Genomic DNA, 21,964 nt, shown 5'->3' on the forward strand with positions numbered 1-21,964 from the left:
AGTCACAAGATGCAAAAGTGTGCTGAATGAACTCAAAGAAAAATTATTCAACCTCTCAGCTCTTTTCATAGTTAGCTTCTAATATGATGCCTGTTGTGCTTCTTTTCCCAAGGGATGTGGGTGGGAGGCTCTCCCATCACTGGACTACAGAAACAAAGTTAAGTAAAATCCATTAATGTTCTTCCTCCCTCCCAAAGGAATGACTAACCAGAACAAGACATCTACCTCAGAAGGCTGTCTAGAATGTACCTAAAGTCTTTTAAAAGCAATCTGTGCTCAGCTTTAAGGATATTTTTCCTAAAACCTACCTCTGCACTGATGCAAATTACTCAGTAACTGGAGAATATATAATGGGAGAATGGGCTGGAGGGGGATTGTGCTGTATATATTTGCATACTTACAGGACTACTATAAGAACTAAGTGTCCAACTGGTTTTTTCTTAACTGAGCTACTATAGCCTGGCACTTCTTTCCTAAAATTTAGCTCCCCTTATAGATGTTACTGTAGTATTTGTTGCCATACCAAAGCAACATCATAGGTGATGTCATCTGTCATACAGTAGAACACCAGAGCTATTTACCAGTCCTGAGTCTTGCACAGTTCTTAAAGAACATCCATCACCTCCAGAAATACCCACACAAGCTATGCCTTATTGAAGGCTTTGAGATGAAATCCCTGCCTGAGCTCTGCAGCACAGCATCTGCATCCAGGAGCCACAGCTCTGCCCTGACACACAGCCCAGGCAACAGATCTTGCAAGCTTCTCCTGAGGCACAGATTTCCACAGGGCTGCCCCGAGGGAATTTCCTCTGGGGAATTTCTCAGGCCCAGTGCCTGAATATATGAAGACATGTTTCCCTTCGTTACTTTTACAAGACCTGACCCAAAATCTGAAAAGTGCCTGGAAACATTTCGCCTTCTTTAGATTCACAGAATAGTTTGGGTTGGAAGTGACTTTTAAAGGTCATCTAGTCAAACTCCCTCCAAATTTGAATCCTACACTGGTGACCTACATCTAAATTACATTCCACTACATATTTCCTCTGTCCAGGTTAAATAACCATTGTACAATCCATAGCCATGCTCAGATTTTTCACATTTCTTCTACCAAGCTTCCTTTACCCTTCCAAGAAGCATTTGCCACTCAGATAAATTTAATAGTGAGCAGGGAAATTTTAGGAGTCTGGGCTGTTTCTTCTTACACTCACTTTCTTCTACTTCTGGAATCAGATATATGATCGAGTAGGTTTTAGACAAATCCCTTTGCATTAGGCTAACTTTTTGCAAAAGCTGGAATCAGAGTTGACCTTCTCCAATGTTTTCTTCTTGTCCCTACTTCCAAGACCTTTTGCAGACTTTTGCCAAGAGCAAAGGCAAAAGTTCAGACATACACAAAGAAATCAATATTGTTCTGACTTCAGTCTGCCCTGAAGTATATTCTCAGATTTCTGTTGCACAGAAACAAAGCAGTTTTGAGGAAATATCCAGTTTGTGAGATTCTGACCAGATTTTTTTTCTGAATGCTTTGCCCACAATGAAAAGTTTCAGAGAATAAGTAGCAGGAGAGACAAAAAGGTTAAAACGCATTCCAAAATAATCACAACAGTGCATTTTCCCTTATCCTAAACAGACAGAGGCTCTGGGCCAAACTCCAGAAGGGAATCAAGTGCAACTCATCTTGAATCATGGAAGGGGAACCATGTACAATCCTTTCACCTACACAAGTTTCTTAACTTTCACAGTATCCTGAACTCCCCTTACATTCCACCGTGTTGTCAACAGCTCTCCCATTTTATCCAGGTGTATGAAATTCCTTGTGAATTTGCACACATTTCAGACCATATCTTAAACAGTCAAAACACAGAATTATAGAAGAGAAGAAACAAAGAGCAGAGATCAGCACATCACCCCTGATCACCTCCCCTCCACACATTCATTTTCCATACAGAGACCTGGAAAATCTCCTTCACACACTGGACTATAGCCACCATCCCTGTTTGCATGGGCCATGCATCACTGCACACCTTCCTGACCAGGAACAAACAACAGATGGTTTTAGAAGAGATGCATGTGCTGCCCACAGTCAAGCTGGGGAGAGCCAAACACTGGTTAGAAATCCATGGCCATTCTGTGCAGCAGTCAGGCCTGTTCCCTCTGTGCTCTGAGCCAGCACAAATGGCAAAGGCTCCACAGCTCTGAGTGTTTGAGAGAGCACAAACATTGATATTAACAAGATTAGGGTCAGTTTATGCAATACTTCTGAAGGGAAATCCTTTAGAATTTAAAATCCTTTGGTGCCTCCCTATCTTGTTTACAGCTTCCTTACCTTGAGAACTATCAATCACGTGAAGAAAAATAAATGCAAGGAAAATAATACCTTATGCTCCAGCTGTTCTTTGAAAAGCTTGTAAGTCATCACGTTAACTGAAATTCATTGAAGTCATTAAATCCATTTTTCCCCCAAGCAAGCTCTCTCTCTGGACACCTCTACTGTTTGAAATGGCAAAGAGAGACAGTGATAGGACCTATTTATGCTTCTTTGAAGGTGAGTCTATGCTATCTGATTTTAATTCCAATGCATCCATCATAATCAGGTACACAACACTGGTCCCTCAAACCACACATTCCCAGCAGCCTGACCACTGTGGTAGTGTCAAATTCCCTCTCTCCACTCACAAAGGCACCTTATGCTAAGCTTTAGAGCACCACTTTCCAAGATCAATGATAATTGACTGATTAAGTATGCCTAATGCTGCCAGAATGTGAACTGATTGTGTAATGGTGCTAATTAGTAACTGCCAGCGCTCATTCCAATTATTAACCTTTATGAATGTCATTTTTGAAGATAAGAGTTTGCAACACAGCCTACTGCAGCATTTGTAATGGTTTCTGTCACACAGGATGAGAGGGAACACAGTGACCAATGAAGGTGAGATAAACCACAAGAAAGGAACTCTAGAACAAAGGATTCTATCTTTGCTTCCTGCAAGTGATAGAGACTGTAACAATAAAGAGGTGGAACATCAGTACTAAAGGATTCAAGAACCCACTTTTCTACAAGACCTGGTCTCCTCAACAATGTCATTGCCAAACTTTCCTCAAAAGCTTCCTAGCAGTGCAGGTACCAAACCAACTGCCTGATTTGCCAGGTGGGCTTGTTGGCAGAGGGCCATGTCCAGTGATGCTCTGGAACCAGACAGAACACAAGAAGAACAAGTTTGTTTCAAGGAAAAGCACCACCTGTCTGCATAGTGACAACTCTGAGTCTTCTGATATCTTATGCAACAGAGGATATTTCATGATGAACCACATCATGTACCCTGCTTGGATCAGATATAATCAAACAACTAAGTTAAACCACACCCTACTTCAGTTCACCCTCATCTGCCCCCAAGCAAACCAGATGCACTGTCAGTATTTAAAAGGAACACTTCCAAAATGAAAACATAAATCTCCCACCACTGTAACAGGGCCATGTTCTGTTACATAGCTAGACTTGTGCTCATCACTGTTAAAATGCCACAGGCCAACAAACTTACACAAACTTTTCAGGTGGTGTGACTAATACCCCTCAGCCCCTACAATTAGGTAGCACCAGTGCAGATGACTCCCCAAGTCCTCAGAGAGGTAAATGGTCCACCACAGTCTCACCTGCCATAACAAACCTAAAGCTGTTCTTGCTCTACTTCCCATGCCTTGTATGACATAGAAAACACACACTTGTGGGTACAAAGCTAAATGTGCTGTCTTAGCTCTGTATTCCTCACTGACATCCTTTTTACCTTTATTGGTTACAGATAATAGAACCAATGGGATTTTAATCTTCCATGGGACATTTACTCTCTGCTCTGCTAGAGGCACACTGAATGATGTACCATGGTCCACTGCTTACTCTGTAGCTTAGCTACTCCATGGCAATATAACATTACATCTGCAATCTTACATTTTAACAGATGATCTTACTGCCTTGGTTTTCCTCAGTCACACTTACATCTGCAAGTAGCCCAAAGAAAGGACAAGGCCTTCCACATACTGGCATTACAGAGACCAGTGTCTGGGGCACCTCAAGGGCAACAGCTTTCCTGTGATCTCTGGAGTAATTACACAAGACCCACAGGTGGATCATACTCTACTGAAGTCCTCAAGGGAACTCATATTTGGTGCTGATAGATGTTGTAAGATCCTCCTGTTCCCACACCAAGACTGGGACCTACTCCCTGTGTGTGGGCTACTCTTCACCAAGCTGTTCCCAACTTCTGCTCTGAACCTGCTTCTTGCTCTGCCCCCTCCAGGACCAATAATCAGCAACCAGGCTTCCTTCTTAAAGCAAATCACTTCAATTTCTAACATTTCAGAGGAAGAGATGCAAGAGGACCAATGCTAAGTACATTTCTCTTTCCATGGGCTGATTACTCCTTATGTGCCTCAGACCCCCAAAAGGCTGGAACCCAGGTGCCAGTGATGGGTTGCCCTTTGTTTCTGCACACTTCCACCTGGGCCGCTTCGGAACTTCCAGGACTCGTACAAAGGAGTGCCCTGCACTCCTGGCAGCAGTTACAGAGAGCTGGAGACTGTTGCATTTTAACTGCACCAGAACTCACCCAGGTAAGTTCATAGTGTGTCTCTCAACCCTGGGCAAAACCACTATCTGACTTTAGGGTAAGGCTTGGCAGTAATAGATGTATTAACAGCCCAACCATCTTTGACCGTTACCCATGTCCTGTTATCATCTTCCTCACAGATCCCCTGACCTAGACTACAAGATCCATAAAATCACATGTAACAGTCCTGTTACAGATGCCATATGATGTTCTTAGATTTATCATGGGGTAATATCCCTGAACTATTCCAATTCACCACCACATTTGCATCCCTGACTAGATCTGCAGGACACTGAATGCCCAGCTCCTGCAGATAACTTGCTGCTAGTTTCAAGTTTCTGGACAGCAAGTTTCAGGGATAACTGAATGTAAACGACTACTAATATTTATGGAATAAATTTCCTAAAGTAACTGGCCCTAAAGACCCCAAAACAAGCCCTAACAATCTGGTTACAGAAAGGCCTCGCTTACCCTTTACAGTTTTTATTCACAGGCAGAAATCCTACATGTAAAAATGCCCTACCTTCCCATCATCTAGGAGTTTACAGGAGCTTTCATTTTCACTTGGTCAGGCATATGCTGTAAAAGAACTGGCTGACAGATTTTACAGATGAAGCACATGTGGTAAGTAAATAAATCAAAGCTGCCTTCCAGGCTGGGGGAATGTAGCCCTTTGTAAATATTATTTGTAGAAATGACCACTTGATACAGGCCCTTATTAATTACATTAGAAGCCCAATGAATACACCACAGAGATAATGAGAGAGAAAGATCAGACTAAAAGAAAGATAGAAGGATTTCTTGGATGCTTTTTAACAACGCTTCTCCACCCTTTAGATTATTTATAGCCATTATAAAATGGCAGTGCATATAGGCAGAAAAAACCCCAAAACACCAAACCAAAAACAAAACCACCACAACATAATAAAACATCAATATAAAAGACACAATCCATGTTAAAGTACTAAATTCTACAAGCCACTGTACAAAGCATCAAAGATTTATGGTTTGGTCTGAAGCCTAATTGGAAAGAACAGAAAAGTCAAAGGAGGAGGGAATGGGAAGAGAAAGGAAAAGAACAGCTCAGTAAGAGAGAAACAAACCATGTAAACTGATGCAAAGCCTAGTTTTAGTGTGGACAGGGGTATTGCATCCTGCAGCAAGCATGAGGTGGCACCAAAACAGAAAGTGTTCAGTGCAAGAACCTGGTGGCTCCTTACCCAGCCCTGACTGCCTGGAGAGTATGTGGCAGTACCTATCTATCTCTGCCTAACTGATCAGAGGCCAGGGAACATTCTGAGCCAGAGATGTAATACAATCCTTAACAGATATTGGTTCTGATTGTAGGAACTCATCTAAATTCCACATGAACCCATATGAACTTTACCTGTTCACACGGGTGAAAACATGCTCCAGCAAGGAGATCCACAGATCTCCTTGGAGAAAGAGAGGCAATTGTACTTAGGACAATAAGTACATATTGTCCTAAGAACCAAATTCTTCTACTTGCTCTGAACCTTTGTCCAGTGCTTCTTTATTCTTCATGGAATCACAGAATTGTTGAGGTTGGAAGGAAGCTCTGGAGCTCATCTGATCCAACCCCACATTCACGCAGGGCCACCTAGAGACAGTTGCCCAGGATCAGTCCAGATGTCTTTGAATATGGCCTAGGATGGAGACTTCACAACCTCCTCGGGCAACCTATGCCAGTGCTCGGTCACCTAGACCGTAAAAAACGTTTGCCATTATATTCAGAGGGAGCATCCTGAGTTTCAATTTGTGCCTAGACATTGTCTCACGTTCTGTCACTGGGCAGACACTGAAAAGAGCGTGGCTCCATCTTCTTTGCCCCTTGCTTTCAGGTATTTCCACACATTGATAAGATCCACCACTCCCACTCCCGGCTAAACAGCTCTCTCAGCCTTTCCTCCTACGAGAGATGCTCCACCCCCTTGCTTTATCAGAGGCCCTCTCCACACCATGTAATCTTGTAAGATTTTTACCACACTCTTTTCTGGGCATCTCTTTTCAGGTTTTCCCAATCGTACTAGATCAGATCTAGTATGGAAGTTCTTATGTAATTTATTAAGGAAGTTTTATTTTGCGATTATCTATTTGCATATTTATAAGTGAATTTAAGGCGTGGTTTTCATTAATACTGGCACATATTCACATTGAATGCATCCACTACTAATCTGTGCCAACCAAACTCCTCTGCAAAGCAACGACTGATCAAAAAAAAGACATGAGTAAGGCCAAAACAAATTCATCTCTAAGTGTGGTTTCCTGCAAGAAGTTTTGCAGTCGGCATCCAATTCTAATTAGAATGTAAGATGAGATAACAAAAGGAGCAGCTTTCCAGTGAGAGCAATGGAATTACTGCTCCAAATGATAAAGAAGAGATGAAATAGCCAATTCCTGTTAACAGGTGCAGCTCTGCTGATGCAGCAAAAGTCACAACACACCACAGGATCTGCAGCGGGCTCTTGGCTACAAACTCCCTCCTGAACGCTGCTTTGTTACTTTCCAAACAAGTAGGTAAAGTACCACAAAGACACTTTACCTGCCAACCCTGATAAGAGAGCCTGATAGGGTCAGTAAAGCTTCAAAAACACATGTGCTTTTGGCAAAGCTCCCTCTGACCTTCTCTACCAAATTCCCAGGACTAAATGACCAGGAAATGACTGGAGCTCAAAATTAATTTTTGAGAAGAGGTCTTCCCTTCTTGAGAAGCTCATAGTCAAAGAAATTCATCAACAAGGACAAAAAAACTATATTAAATATAGCAAAAATGAGCTGAGAAAACACGGACAAGCACATTCTTGCAGCTCCCTAGAACACTTTCTTTTTTTCCTAAACAAATTACATTAATTCACACTGAGATCCTCATGATTATATCAATACCAGAAATATTGTTTGGCATTAAATTCCCTATTTTATCATCTAGTTTTCTGGAATGGAATGACTAGAGATATGGACAGGTTTAAGTTTCCAATGACCCAGCTGAGTACCTAAAAGGACTGGCTCAAAAATTAAATTATGCCAAAGATTTTTTTTTTGGTGGTGGTGGTTTGGGTTTAGTTTGTTGTGGGTTTTTTTAAACTACAGTTTCAAAGAGTACTTTTAATCCAATAAAATAACTTTAAAAACGTGATAGCATCCAAGGCAGACACCAGTTGAGCAACTGAGAGAGAGCCCATCTATAATGTAGAAGACTCAAATTCCTTGGTTGAATCAGGCATCCAAAATAGTCATATCAAAAATTTGTATTACCCTCTACTCTGCCACAGAATATTCTGAGGAAAGTATATGGAAAAGACAGCAAGATTTCTTCCCATGATCTCTCACAGAGTTCTCTTGGCTTACAGATCTCCAGATCCCAAAACCACTAAAATCCTGTGGCATATCATGTCTCCAGCACAACCCCAGTTATTCCACTAGAATACCTAATGGAATACCAGCTCAGTGCTGACAAATAGGTAACAAAAAATAGGAGACGTTTCTGCAACTCTGATCCGAAGGCTGTAAACCTGTCTCTTCCTTCAATGTTATATCATAAAATAATTAATGTAAGCCATCGGCTACTGCCACACTATCACGTTTTACAGACACCAGCAGAAATATCCTCCATTAATTCACTGAATCTCCTTTTGAAATCCATCTAGCTTTTATTATTTCTGCCTCACAACATCCTGTAGCAATGAGTTACACAATTTAATTACATGAGGAATAAAAAAGCACTTCTCTTTATAATTATTCAGAGCAAGGGCTTGAACTTGGATCTTCACACATAAGATTAGAATCAGTCTCTCCCTGGAGAGATTCTCAGTCTCTCCTGTTGCAGCTCTTTTGCAGAGCATAAATAATTCAAGAGTTATAAGGGAGGAAGGAAAAGAAGGATGGCTGGACATCTTACCTGAATCATGGAAAATTAAAACAAAATACAGCATAATTTTTCTCTCTTTACTTTTTGTGTGGAATTCCACCTTTGTCCCAAGAACATTCCCTCAAGAAGTTAGGAGTTTGATAAATTGACCTTTTTTTCTTCTGCTTCCCTGTCTCCAGCCAGAAAACAAGATGTATGCAAAAATTTCCATTATTTTTATTAAAATAAAATTAAATACAAACAGGAGCATCCCAATAACCCAGTTATCTATAAGATCAAAACATAGATACACTCACAGGACCCTTCTAGACCTATTCAATGAGCACATTCCTCTCACGAACATATCTGCAGCATCCACTATCAGTGACCAGTATAGTCCTCCCATAGACACATGTTTGAAGGTCAGCAACTTCAGCAAAGCAGCTCCACTTTCAAGCTGAAAAAGATGTGTGAATGGAGCTCAGGGAGGGGATGTGTAGCACATGTTGAACAGTGAGTTACAAGCATACATAAATGTGAACCTCTGTGCCACCACCACACAACACCCTCACCAAATCGAGATTCTGGGGCAGAACGCAGGCAAAGCCAAGACCTACCCCTGTCTTCAGAAATTCACAGATATGAATAAAGCACTCTGAATATGTTTATATTTTTTGAATTAACAGGCTAGCTAAAACACTATTACAGTCTGAAGCTCTGTTTTTATTAATTCTCTCCAATTCAGCAGGAATTCCACCAAGGAATAGGGATGAGCAGATGCAGGGGGAAGCACATTAATAAATCATAAGTGTCATTAAAATTTGTAAACTAATATCTTCTGGGAAGTTTGGCAATTAGTCTCAGAGCTTTCTTGGCAAACAAAAAATTAATAAATCCAAAAGGCCCCCTGTCTGATGACTTCCCCGCCCCCTCAGAAAGGTCATTGATGAAGCAATTAAGAGACACAACAAATGGACCATCCAGAAGGCTGGTTCACGAAAGACAAATGAGCTTCATGAAACAAGATGAATAAGACATCTTAATAAGCAAAGGTGGGACATCAATCCACACCGTCCCAAGACACATACAAAGGCTTTTAGACTCTCATGTGCTCAGCAACTGCTTTTCACATGATTTTGCATTGTGCCCCTTGGTCTCCACCATCTCTGAGGAAACATTAATGTGATTACTCATTAAAGCAAAGAACCATCAGAAAGCAAAGCTGTGAACATTACTGCTCCCTTGTCGGAAAATCCTGTGGGATAAAACGGGACTAGGGAGGTATCACGAAGGAAACAAATGAAATTTCTCTCCAGAAGTTAGTCTTACAGCAAAATAAAGAATTAAATAATGAAGTCTTATTTTTATTACCATTACTGAGTTTACCTAACTCTAAAACATAGCCCTGAATTTAAGACAAGCCTGTTAGTTTTCACTGTTGGTTCCCAAAACAGATATTTAAAACACTTTTAACTCACATAATCCCTTTGTTGCAATGACAGCATCTCCTTCTAGTTTGAACTCCAAAGAATGTATGATCTGGGCACTGCCTGGGACTGTCTGGGCCATTCAAGGAGGGCTAAGCCTGTGGTTCATTCTGTCCAGCTCCTTTAATGTTGTATTATTTTTTTTTTTTAATTACCATGGATCCTCACATTCAGCCACACACAGCCCAAGCAAATCTGAAGAATCCTTTCTATACATTTCCTGATGTCCACAAGGAAAGCTTTGTTTAGATGACATTATAAAACAAATGGCCCCGATCTTCATTTGGCACCAGTTAGCTCAGGACTGGGCCAACACGCAGTTGTATTGTGCATCTCCCAAAGAGTTTGAGTGTTGCTCCCATGCCAGGATGACATCTATGGCATTCAGGACTGAGAGCCAGGTTGTATTGAGACAGGGTAAACTGGATCACCCACTGTAGGGAAATGACTAATCATCAAGAGACATTAAGAATTGCATTATTCTATGATGTTGTTGAAGGTGTACTCTAATTGCAACTCAGGTTGCTGAAAGTCTTGAAGAACATCTCTCATCTCACACTGTGGTCATCTGCTGCAGTTCCCCATTCCCTTAGTTCTTCAGCAAACCACACCTAATAGCTCTCAACCACAAAGATTTTCACTGGTGGTTCCCATAGCCTGTAAAAGCTAGCCATCCTCAAGCTGGGCTATTTATACTTTAACAAACAGCAATAGCAGAGATGCAAAACTTTTGGGTACCTTGGTTTTCAAATCCAAGAGAGGTCAGGGATGTGCTTGCACACACACCTGGCTCCTTCCCTTCATGCCTTGATGGCTGACTGCAGATACAAGAAATTCTTCTCTTCATCAGCAAAAGATTTCTGCACTTCACAATATTATGAAAAAGTGCCAAATAAGTTGCAGTAATGGGAAGCATTACTACTTTGAAAATCAGCTCCATTAATTTTATGCCTGCATACAATCATCCAGAAAACAGCATGTATCTAAGATGCACGTTGTCAGCATAAAAGTGGAAAATTATAAATGTAATCAAATTTGACAATACTGCGGGGAGATGTCAGCTGGTCATGGTGGCTCTCTGGAGACTGCATTTCAATAGAGCAAACTCCAGAAAAACTGCAATGCCCCAGTGGAGACTGACCAGTCATTTGCCACAAGCGAGAGAATTGTGGCACAAACCAGAAGTTGCCATTCTCAGCATCACAGTCTAAATTATGTATTGCCACTGGGATAGAAACACTCTTAAGAAAGCTCTGCCTTTGCCATGACCTATTTCAGGTTTAGCTTGTTTCACAGAGGATGATATGGAAATTTGAGTCAGGCTTATTGAATCTCCTGATCCCTGACTTCTTACTCACCAGTCTTAGTGGCTGCTACATTTGGAGCAAGCAGACTAAGCCCCCGTTCCCCAAAAGGAGATACGGCACTTCACACCGCATTCACCTTTTCACACCTACACAGCAGCCCTATCTGAAGCCAGCTCCAGGTGCCACACACCAACCTAGAGCACAGAAATCGGTGTGAGCTGTGAAATTTGCAAAGGCAAAAAAGGCTGGAGGCACGCTGAAACGTGCTGAAGGGCTCTGGAGACCGTGAGAGGCTTAAGAGGCAAGGCCAGGGGAGGAAAAAGCTTAAAGCCCTTTGGTAATTCAAACAGATTTGAGTGAAAGAGCAATGCACAACATAAGGCAGCTTGTATCCAAACTGAGGGGTTTTACTCCTCTCTGCCTCAATGCAGTTGCTGTATTTTGCAGCTGTCTCTATGAAAAAGTTGAAATGGTGTTTTATTTTCCTAACTCAACATAGAGACTGAGACAACAGCCCAACCTCTTTAGGCATGGCAGCCACAAGAGTAACAAAAAGCTTAGGGATTTTTGACTCCTGACATGGAAACTTAATTCCTTGGTTAATAAACAAGAAAATAAGAAGGAATATGTGTAATAATTCCTTCATCGGCATTTTAGCCTCTTAAACAGAGTCAGACGCAGTTTCAAGTATGGGTTAATTTATGGGCTGGTATTATGTACCATCAGATAATTTAGTTGGGACCACAGCCAGAGGAGGGGAACTCCAGGAGCTAGGTAAAATGGTAGCAGGGACTCAGAGCTGATGCATGCAAGTGCTTGCACTTTGGAAGAAAATCTGAACTGCTCCCCACTGCCCAATTAGCTGATGTGTTGCAGTCACGGCTATCACACTGATCATAAATACCGCCCTGCTAACGTGTGCTTCTCCTGTCTGCTGGATCGCCCTGTTGTCTCTTTGTCTTCATCTGAGATTGAAAGCTCCCTTGAGAGGGAAGCTGTCTTTTTAGCTACTGCAATCCAAATAAATAAAATAATGAATACATTCTTGGATACTAAAAAAGGCAACAGTGGAAAACTTCTGTTAGAGTTATTTTAGCAGAAAGAAATTGTTCAACCCACAGTGGCTGAAACTGCTGAAAACATTTTAAATATTACAATAGCAACTTTATATACTTGTCAAAATGTCATGTTCACAAAATCCTATCTCAGTAGTGTACAGCTAAAACAGGAGACAGGATGAGAAATAAGGGAGGAAGCATCCTTCCTTTGCTTGTAAAATCTGCGAAATCCATAAGGCCTACAGAATAAGAAAAGGAGCTCAATACATTCCTTCTGATTATTCCCACTCACAACACAAGAAGGAAACAACTGGACAGCATTAAGATTACCTAATGGACTTGCTGCCTGAGATACAACTTTAGAACACCCCATATAATTTATCTGAACAAAACATACACCTGAATCCAAAAGTTATTTATCACAATCACAATTTATATGGGCAGATCTGGAACTGTTATAAACACACGCATTTGAAGAAATAAGCCATTAGCTAGGTGGTCCACTCTCTTCCTCCTAATAAAATTTGCCTAATATTTTCAATAGAAAAATACTCAACGATAGAAAAAAACCCAAAACAAACCAAACAAAAACACCTCCCCCCACAAAAAAAACCAAACCCAACTCTTCAACTTTTGGTTGGCAGTGGTGACTTTGAGATGCCATACTTCTCATATCCAACCCTCTCGTCCCCTGTTAAACAGATGTCTTCTTGGACTACAATACCTATGAAGCAGCCTGGCCCCTACTTTTTACAGAGTTTGTATTTCATGACAAGTCACTCCTGTGTGCTTAGAGTTCACCATGGACAATGAAGTTTGATGCAGGGGCTCTGGCCTACAGAAGATTTGGGAATTAGAGGCACTTTAACAGCTCTTCAAATTAAAACCATGTAAGTTTACAGATTTAGAGGGAGCATTGTTTTCCTTTTGTTGATGGAGGTGTTCGTGGGATGAAAAACTTTACAGAAAGCATACGTCCATCCCTTAATCCATTTTTTTCTTAAAGCAGGCAGGATGTAGCTGGATTCTCAACTACACATTTATATATTTTGTTAAGCAATGAGAATTGATGAAGGGTTCGCATGCCCAAAAGCTTAAATAATTTTTACAGTTGTAGTTGTTGACCTACAAAAAGCCCTCTCTCCACATATTCATAAACATCTCACACCATCGCAAGTATAATAAAGTACCAATAAAGCAGCTCCCTATCATAAGAGGAAAACCATCAGCTCCACTCAACTCAGGGGGAAAAACAAAAATCCAAACTACAACTGACAGGTATCTCCTGTGACAAAGACGAGATGTGGCATTCACAAGGCGGAGGGCGTGTGTGGGTGTGTGTCTCTTCCTTGAAGCTGTCTGCTTCAAGGCTGGCTGTTTCAGTAGAAATAGAGGCTTTTTCTGTGATTGATTGAGCCCCAGAAGCATGTATTTGGATATTAGAGTAATGTCTGTGTTCCTGCACTCAAATGCTGACTAACATTATATATAGGAACAGTTTCCAATGTAACTTCTACTTCTGTCTTCCTTGGTTGCTCTCTCTCCCTTTTTTAATTACATTCAGGATGTTTTCTTATTGATTTTCTTGTCTTTGTATTTAGATGCAGGGTTTAGAAATTTCTCTTATATGGCAATTGAGGTTTCCATTAAAAGAAGCCTCTCATGCTATAACCCAGGGTGAACTGAGAAAGAGTTTTTGATGCATGAGGCAGGTGGAGGCAAGATGGTATTTGGAGATTGCATTGCACTCTGCTCTGTCTTAGCATCCTCTGAAGCACTGCCATGTGAGCAACTGCTCTCTGCCACAAAAGCCACTCCTCACTTGTGGAAGCAACTGTATTTGCCAAGAGTTCAGTATAGATGTCATAGAGCACCACTGCTCAGATGGGCAGGGCTCCTGGTTAGCAGAAGGGATTAGTCGTATTTCCAGAAATCAGGAGGACAAAAAGGGCAAAAAATCCTCCCTTGGAAATGCCCAGATCTCCTTCTGATAATTACCTCAAGTTGCATTCATTTTGTGACTCACCAGATCTGGGGTCTCAGAGAGAGCTTTGAGTCCACAAAAAGTCACAGGAAAGCAAACCTATTGCCAAGAGGCTTACCTTTACCCTGCAAAGACAAATCTTCCTTTTGAAAATTTCAGGGTTTCAAAAATTAAAGTAAAATATTGAAAAGCAGCAAATTAAGTAATGCAAAGATTGAGGGTCCTCAATGTGCAAATAGAACAGAAAATCCTTAGAAAAGGAGTATTTTTCTGGTTTATTTCTTGCACTTAGTACCTATTTGCATTTCCACTATGTCCTTTCCAAAGAAACCCACAGCTGCTCCCTAAGATTTCACATCCCCTTGAAGTAAAACATGACTTAATCCTGAATTTTTCAAGGAGCCAAACTAAGGTTTAGAGTCCGGGAACTCTACCTACTAGCTCTCACCCTGACCTTTCCTCCCAGACCCTGGAAAAGAATATGGGAGGTTCTGACTTCCCAACATCTCTGAGTCTCCAAGCCCCACAGTGGCCTCTATTTCACTGCAGAAAAGATGCAGCAGTGTTCCAGAACACCGAAACACTCCCACAAAGCAGCGTGTTTCCCCAACTGACCAAGTGCTGGATGCTTCCAATTGTCCTGATGATGAATTACATTTCCATCGCTCTGGGAAAACTCCAAAACGATGCTTTCTGCAAAGCCCAGGTGATGCTGCAAGCTCGGTATTAGGACTTGATTTGCCTTTTTGTTACGTTATTTATGCAGAGCAGATTGGTTGGCAATTATGTTTAAAGTACAATCACAGTTTTAAAGTACAATCACATTTGTACTCGCTAGGTAAAGAAGCAAAAGTTTTTAAAGTTTTAATACCTTGAAAAGTACCAGGGTAAGTGGAAATGACTTTTCTCTCTTATTAGCTGCATGGTTATTTATACTTTTGCAGATTACCATGGTACAGTGCAATTAGGCTTTTTAAATACTGTTCAAAATGAGAAGTTTCAAGAGCTCTACTGAGCAATTAACCCTTAAATACATTTACAAGAACAAATCTGCTCCAAACAGGGGCTTTTAAATTAGTTGGGAAGAAAAAAACAAGACACCATCTGCCAAAAAGCTTCTGCGCAGCCACACCTGAGCAGTGGTTACAATGCACTGACAGTTCCACCACACATCGAGCGGGTTTCACAATAGCTCTAATACACCAGGTAAATATGAAACAAGGCACTTGGTCTCACCAGTCCCTAACTATTTGTTTGTTTGTTTGTTTGAGGGTTTTTTGGTTTTGTTTTTTTATTACTGTTGTGTGGGTAAACACCTGGTAATAATTCTCTTCAAGGCATACTCTTTCCACAGCACAGGCAGGATGAAACAATTTGGTAATTTCAAATGTCAAGGAACTGACCTGTTTATAGGGGTGAATTTGGGGGCTGAGGGATTTTAGATTTTTCTTTATTTAAATGCAGACCCATACTTACAAACACACACTCTGACCAGCAGCATGCTTCCTCAGGCTAGGACAGTCCATCTCCCTCACCAGACTAGGAACATGGCAGGTATGAGACACCATCCAAGAACATCCACAGTGGAAAAGTCACCTCACTGTGGTATCTCCAGTCCTTTAGCAGCTACTGTGCTTACAGCCCAAGGCAATACTGATTCACTACCAAATTACCATCTCAGCTCTCAGGGCCGAGGAACAGCTAAGATTATCTCATGCACTGTGCTGTGTACATCTTCAGTCACTTCTACCATCTATAGAGCTTATTCTCATTGTCAGTCTCACAGCAGAGACTCTGAGGAATGAAGAGACTTGTCTAAGGACACTCAATAGTGAGAATGAAACCAAGTTGTTCTGTGTGCCAGGGAAATGCCATTACATCATGAAACCCTCTTGTTCTTCATTAAAGAAATGTGTGCTTAATCATGTATCTCTTTTCTAAAAAGCAACTCCAGTTATCTCAGATTCTCTCTCAACTCCAGTGATGAGTTCAGATACACCTCACCATGCCCACCCCCACCTAGCCCCCCTTTTACAAGAGTCACCCCAAGAGTCACAAGAGTGCAACCCCTCCATGCCAGTGACTGTGATTTCTACAATCCACGTACCTCCACAGTGAACTCTCGGTAACACTCCCCAGGTTGAAGTCGTAGAGCTTTGTCAGAATGAGAATCACCTACAGAGGGAATAGGAGGGAGTGGGAGAAAGAGAAAAGAGAAAAAAAAGTTTTCCTTTAGATTTTGTAAGAGTACACAAGGCATCTGAAATCACCTGAAGAAGAGCTTAGCTTTTATCCATTAAAGTTTTGGTATTATGGGATAAAGTATAGTTTAAAAAATAAAAAGGAAAATCATTAGTTTAATGCATCATGTAACCATTAGTTCTTATTTTCATCTCAAAATGTTTTGCATTTGAAATAAAACATGCCAATAGGAATTACTCAGACTTTGTGAGCTGACCTCTCTGCAACTACAGTTGTTCAAAGTCAGGGATGGAATCAATTGTGCCCTTGTGAATTCAACAGCCCAATCCAGAATTACAGTAAACCTCTCTTGCCTCTCAAAATGCTACCACTAATTATTGAGTCTCCATGGAAAGAACTGGCAAGTTTATTTATGTAGATCACAATCCATTTTGCCTGAAATGAGCTTTGCTTCTCTCTATCTGCTGTCACTTACTCAAGCAGCATGGGAATTTCTACATGGTAACACCCTTCTGCAGTGGTAAAATAGAGAGACACAGAGCATGACATTCTGCTTGGACGCTGAGCAAGACAAAACTTCAGCTGTATCTTTAGTGCTCAAGGAGAGTCAGAAGCTCCAAGAGACCCCGACCAGCTTTCTGGAGAGAACATTCCTGAGTCATGCCCCTGCAAAACTGGGGTCAGAGGAGTGGGGAATTAAACAGTACATGGGAGATCACGGAGGAGTATAACTTCCCTCTGATATCCTGGTGTTCTGACCTCAGATTTCACAGGTAAATGTAATATTACCAATTACAAGTTACATTACCTAGTGCCCTTCTCTCCCTGAAAGGCAGTTACGCACTCCGATAGCTTGGGAGCCTCTGTGAAAGCTCCCAAGATTAGATGGGATGGGAACTTCTGCAGAAAGAATAGAAGTTTCTCAGTGGAAGTTAAGAGCATTTGAGCATTTGCTCCTTGCTTTTTTAGCATAACTAATGTCATTCCTTTGGATTCTACAGGACCAGCCTCCAGGAACAGCTCCAAGGCATCTCTTCATTTGTGTTTTGCACCATTTTAATACTTCAGCATTGTTTCCTCCTTGCAGGATTCAGCACAGGCTAGTTTCCCTCTCATCTCCTTGGGCTGTGAGAGCATCTAGGGAAATGGGGGGTGAGGGGTGTGTTAACAGCTACTTCACAGTTTGCCTAAACCTGTGGTGGGTCCAAATGAGAGATGTGACTCAAAGGGCTGAGTTCATTAATATTTTCCTGTGAAACAGGGGTCTTTACTACTACAAAAGCCAGGCCACCCTGTCTCTTCCTCCTCCCACAGCAGTGGGACCCACCACACCTTTCACTTGGATTTCCCAGCTGAGAGGCTGTTGGGTGAGGAGTTTAAAGCTTTGCAGAAAAATGCTAAAGGATTAATCAATATCACAGCTGCTGCGGCAGTCAGTGACTGTCAGCATAATACCAGGAAAAAAACTGTTTAAATTGTGAGGGACCTTGGTACGTGATTATGCAGTCAGCACCCAACTTAATGGTTTTAGAATAGATGTTCCAAGCACTCCTCTCTCTACTGGATTCACTTTCACCATCCTCCACTGTATTTTGTCCCTTTATTTCCCCATGCAGAGGCCTTTAGGAGGAGGATAAAAGTCAAGCTGCTTCCAGCAGGGTGTGAAAAGAAACCTGCCAGGCAGTTTTGAGTCAGCATATGCAAGTCCATGTCAGCCTAAACCAATGCTATACCATGGGAAAAAAAGGCTAATATTCATTTTATTGCAACTTAAACCCTGCACACACCTTCCCATGCAAAGGGGGTAGAGCCAGCTGCAAGCTGCAGCAACCACGTGTGGGAAGCAGGGCAGCCTCGTCCCAGCTAACACCTCATGAAAGTGACACTTTTAGGATGTTCCCTATATTCCCACAGGCACTCAAACGGGACTCCTCTCAAGAGTCTCTAGAAAGCCATGCACCCCAGCACAAGCCCTGCACTGCCTGAAATTACACCGTTCTTACTGATCACAGCTGTGGTAAGGTTTCATAAAGTTAATTTTCCAGTTTCAGAGAATCACATTGAGAACAACTGAGTTCAGTGGATCCTGGATCCATCCCTAAACATAGTAAATAAAATCTCCATGTCCTGGTCAAATTTCAACAGAGTAATTCTAACTTAAGTTGCAATTACAACTAAAGGCAGCATCCATATTCTCCCAGCCCTTTGTGTGTCGCTCCCCAGATGTCCTATGCCCTATATTTTAGAGGATGTCACTTATCTATTATAAACCTTGCAAATCACAGGATAACACCAGCTTTACAGAAGTGGGTTGAATCCTACTCAGCTCCTGGGTATAAATTCATAGTAAAAGCATGTTTAGGATGACTTTTCTGGATTTTTGCCCAGGATGACAGACTAACATCCATCTCTGCTTGTTGTTAATTCATGGGAAGCAAAAGTGTGAGCACCCCTTTGCAATATCTCACAAAGGGTTTCAGGAAACAGCAGGAGTTGCCTGAGGCAGTGGTAACGTGGAAGATAGTCACCTACAGCAACCTGTCCATAAAATCACTCACCAAGAAGGCCCAGGTCAGGCAATATTCCTGCACCACAACCCCAGGTGGCTTCCACTGTGTCCCTGCTTGCTTTTGAGACAAGGTGCTTCAGATTCAATAAAGGTAACTCTTGCACTGGTTTGGGTGTTTGAAAACCGGAGAGGATCTGAGAGTCTGAACCCACAACCATCCCAAGGAAAGCTGAGAAAGCACTTTCCCCCCAGACATTGCCTTGTGAGACCTTGGAGCAAGTATAACTGCCAGGGAACCATCACAGGGGGTTAAGATACAAACCAAAGCCTTAAAAGGAAGAGCTGGTTCCCGAGCTGTTTTCATGGAGTGTATTTGACATGGCATTGCAGAAGAACCTTTCAAGAAGCCACTCTGAGGCCTCCACATGAGGCCACCCCAACAGCTCTAAGAAACTAAAAGCGGGGACATCAGGGACAGATGTGGGCAAGAGCTAGATTTTCTAAGACATTGCATAATTTGAATGCCTCAGTAGGAAAAGAAAGGAACAAAGCATATGGAAAATTAGACATATTTTCAAAAACTGAATTCTGACAGGAGAAAAAAGGAAAAAGGGAAAAAACCTCATTTATTCAAGCTGAGACATTTGATTCCATTTTCTGTTATGTAGTCAAAGAAGCTCAGCTTGTTTTTATGAACACTAACAAATAACCCTGTTTTTGTTATTCCAGAGTAATTTTGCATTAAAATTTTGGTGGTTTTCATTTTAAAAGCTGAATGCAGTTGAAAATTGGTGATTTTGCCTTTTATGTACTATTTCAAAACAAAAACATTTTTTCCCCTGAACTGAGAGAAATTCTAGAATTGCCACCCCACAGAAAATGCCCACTCTGTAAGCTAAATGAAGAGGAAACCATTTTGCTCTGGGGAAAAGAAATACAAGTGAATAAAGTTCCAAATAATTCAGAAATAACAAAACCTTCCACTTAGGCATTATTTAGTCAAAATGATAAAAAACACCCTTATAGAGCCAAATTAAACTGCTTCTGTTCATCAAACCAATCTTCCCAAAATTAATTCCAAGTCAGCTCAATGCTGAACTGCATTTTTCTCTGGGATCATACTTCTCACTTCAGGGAATACAGTTTGGATATGGGATTTCCCCATGTCCTGTGGCCAGGCTCCACACACCACACTGTGCTTCCCAGGACATGCCAGGAGCAGGTGTCCCTCAGGACACCAAGCAGCTCAGACAGTTGAGAATGAAAAAAAGGGAAAGACAGTCTGCAGGACAGAGTGTGGAAATAGGGAGGCTGAATTACAGCTCCCTTAAGGCAATACAATCCCTCTGGAAAATGCAGTTTCAAGCTGAGCTTACACAAAACTAAATGACCTGAATAATTTAACAAATTGTTTTGGTTTTGTAGACAGAAGTGGGGATGGAGGAAGGATAATGAGAAAAAATATATTTTCTTTGGAACCAAGTGATGTTCCAGTCTTACAAGAATTTCCTTATGCACTTTATTTTACACACATGCCTCTCCACAGTGCATATGGGTTTTTGGTTTTTTTTTTTTTTTCAGAAAATACACTGTCTACTGAATACCCTGCTGTAAGATTTGCATGACAAAAATGCCAAACCCTGTCAATTGCTTACCTTCAGTGGTCTATGCTTCAATACAGATTAAGAGCCTCTGGCACTGAGAAATCCTAGCATAACACCGTATAGCATATGGAACCACTAAATCCAGATTTAATATAATGGACCGCTTCTTCAAAATGAGGCCAGCAAGTATCCAAGACTGTCCTGTTCAGCAGTCTTGAGTCTTGACACAACTTGGCTGGCATGAAAGCAGAAAAATATAACTAGAAACAGTTGCCCACATTGCATTCTGTTTCAAAAACACATCCCTAAAAGGATCCTTCTTGTTCAGACGATTACTAGGAATCTCTGTGCCCATAAATCACAAAAGTACTCAGAAGCTCTTCAGAGTATTTGGTGGTGTAACAATCTTCCACACCTATAAAATTTTATTATGAAGGAAAATTACTTTAGTTCATTAAATTCATCTCCAGATCTTGCCAATTCTAAACTGGTAAAGTACTTTGCTTATACCCCACAGTGGGATATATAATGCCTGTTTTCCACAAATTAGTGTGCAAAGGCACTGCAGTTCCTTCAACAGGTTGACACTGAACTTCAGAACAGCTGAGAAGTGCCACAGCAAAGGCAGTCATACTCCTGTATCAGGGGACACTCAGAGAAGGAGAGGGAAGAGCACAGCAGCCAGAAGAAGGAGGTGATCATTTCAGACAGCTCCAATTCACTTCATGAGATTCATCTCTCCTCTAAGTGATCCTGCTATATCAGCACAGAGATTAACACAGCTCATCAGTAGCCCCGTGCACATGTTTACCAAGTGTAATTAATAATGAGTAAAGGGACAAGCACTGGTCAGCACACAGCACAACAGAAAGAGAGCAGACAGATTTACGTGGGAAAAATGAGAGCTCTCCGCTCACTTGCTCTGGCTTGCTGGAATCTCCATTTCCTGCCCACAGACAAATTTCCATGACGCTTGCAACCTTTTCTGCCCTCCACGCCAGCCACAGGAAGCTTGTTTGCAATTTCCATCTGCCATTCCCCAAACCATAGGAGAGCAACAGCATCCAACAAGTAAGTTTCAAAAGTGAGCAACCACAGGATACTGGGAACCAGCATCAGTAAACTGCTCACAGCCAAAGGTAAATTGGCTTAAAATGCTCTGAGACTTAAAAGCCAGCACTGCCCTATGAAGGTCCCTAGTGTTTCCCTCTTTGGGATTTGTTTGGTTGGTTGGTTTTGTTTGTTTGGTTTGGGATTTTGTTTATTTGTTTGTTTTGTTCTTTGGTGGTGGTAGGTGGTTTTTAAGCATGAAGTTATTAATTAAAGGTGAACTGTTTGACAAGAACA

General features: G+C 41.5%; 1 protein-coding gene across 1 annotated transcript in view; it reads right to left on the reverse strand.

Annotated features, from left to right (window-relative positions):
* SORCS3 (sortilin related VPS10 domain containing receptor 3) overlaps positions 1-21,964 on the reverse strand; it is a 289,152-nt gene that overhangs the window by 183,769 nt on the left and 83,419 nt on the right. The window contains exon 2 of the mRNA XM_050338477.1: positions 16,410-16,477. Coding sequence (XP_050194434.1) covers positions 16,410-16,477 — 68 coding nt within the window. The remainder of the gene's footprint in view (positions 1-16,409; positions 16,478-21,964) is intronic.

This window comes from Myiozetetes cayanensis, unplaced genomic scaffold, assembly GCF_022539395.1.
Source record: "Myiozetetes cayanensis isolate MyiCay16 unplaced genomic scaffold, myiCay2020 scf10, whole genome shotgun sequence".
In the NCBI taxonomy this organism is placed as follows: Eukaryota; Metazoa; Chordata; class Aves; order Passeriformes; family Tyrannidae; genus Myiozetetes; species Myiozetetes cayanensis.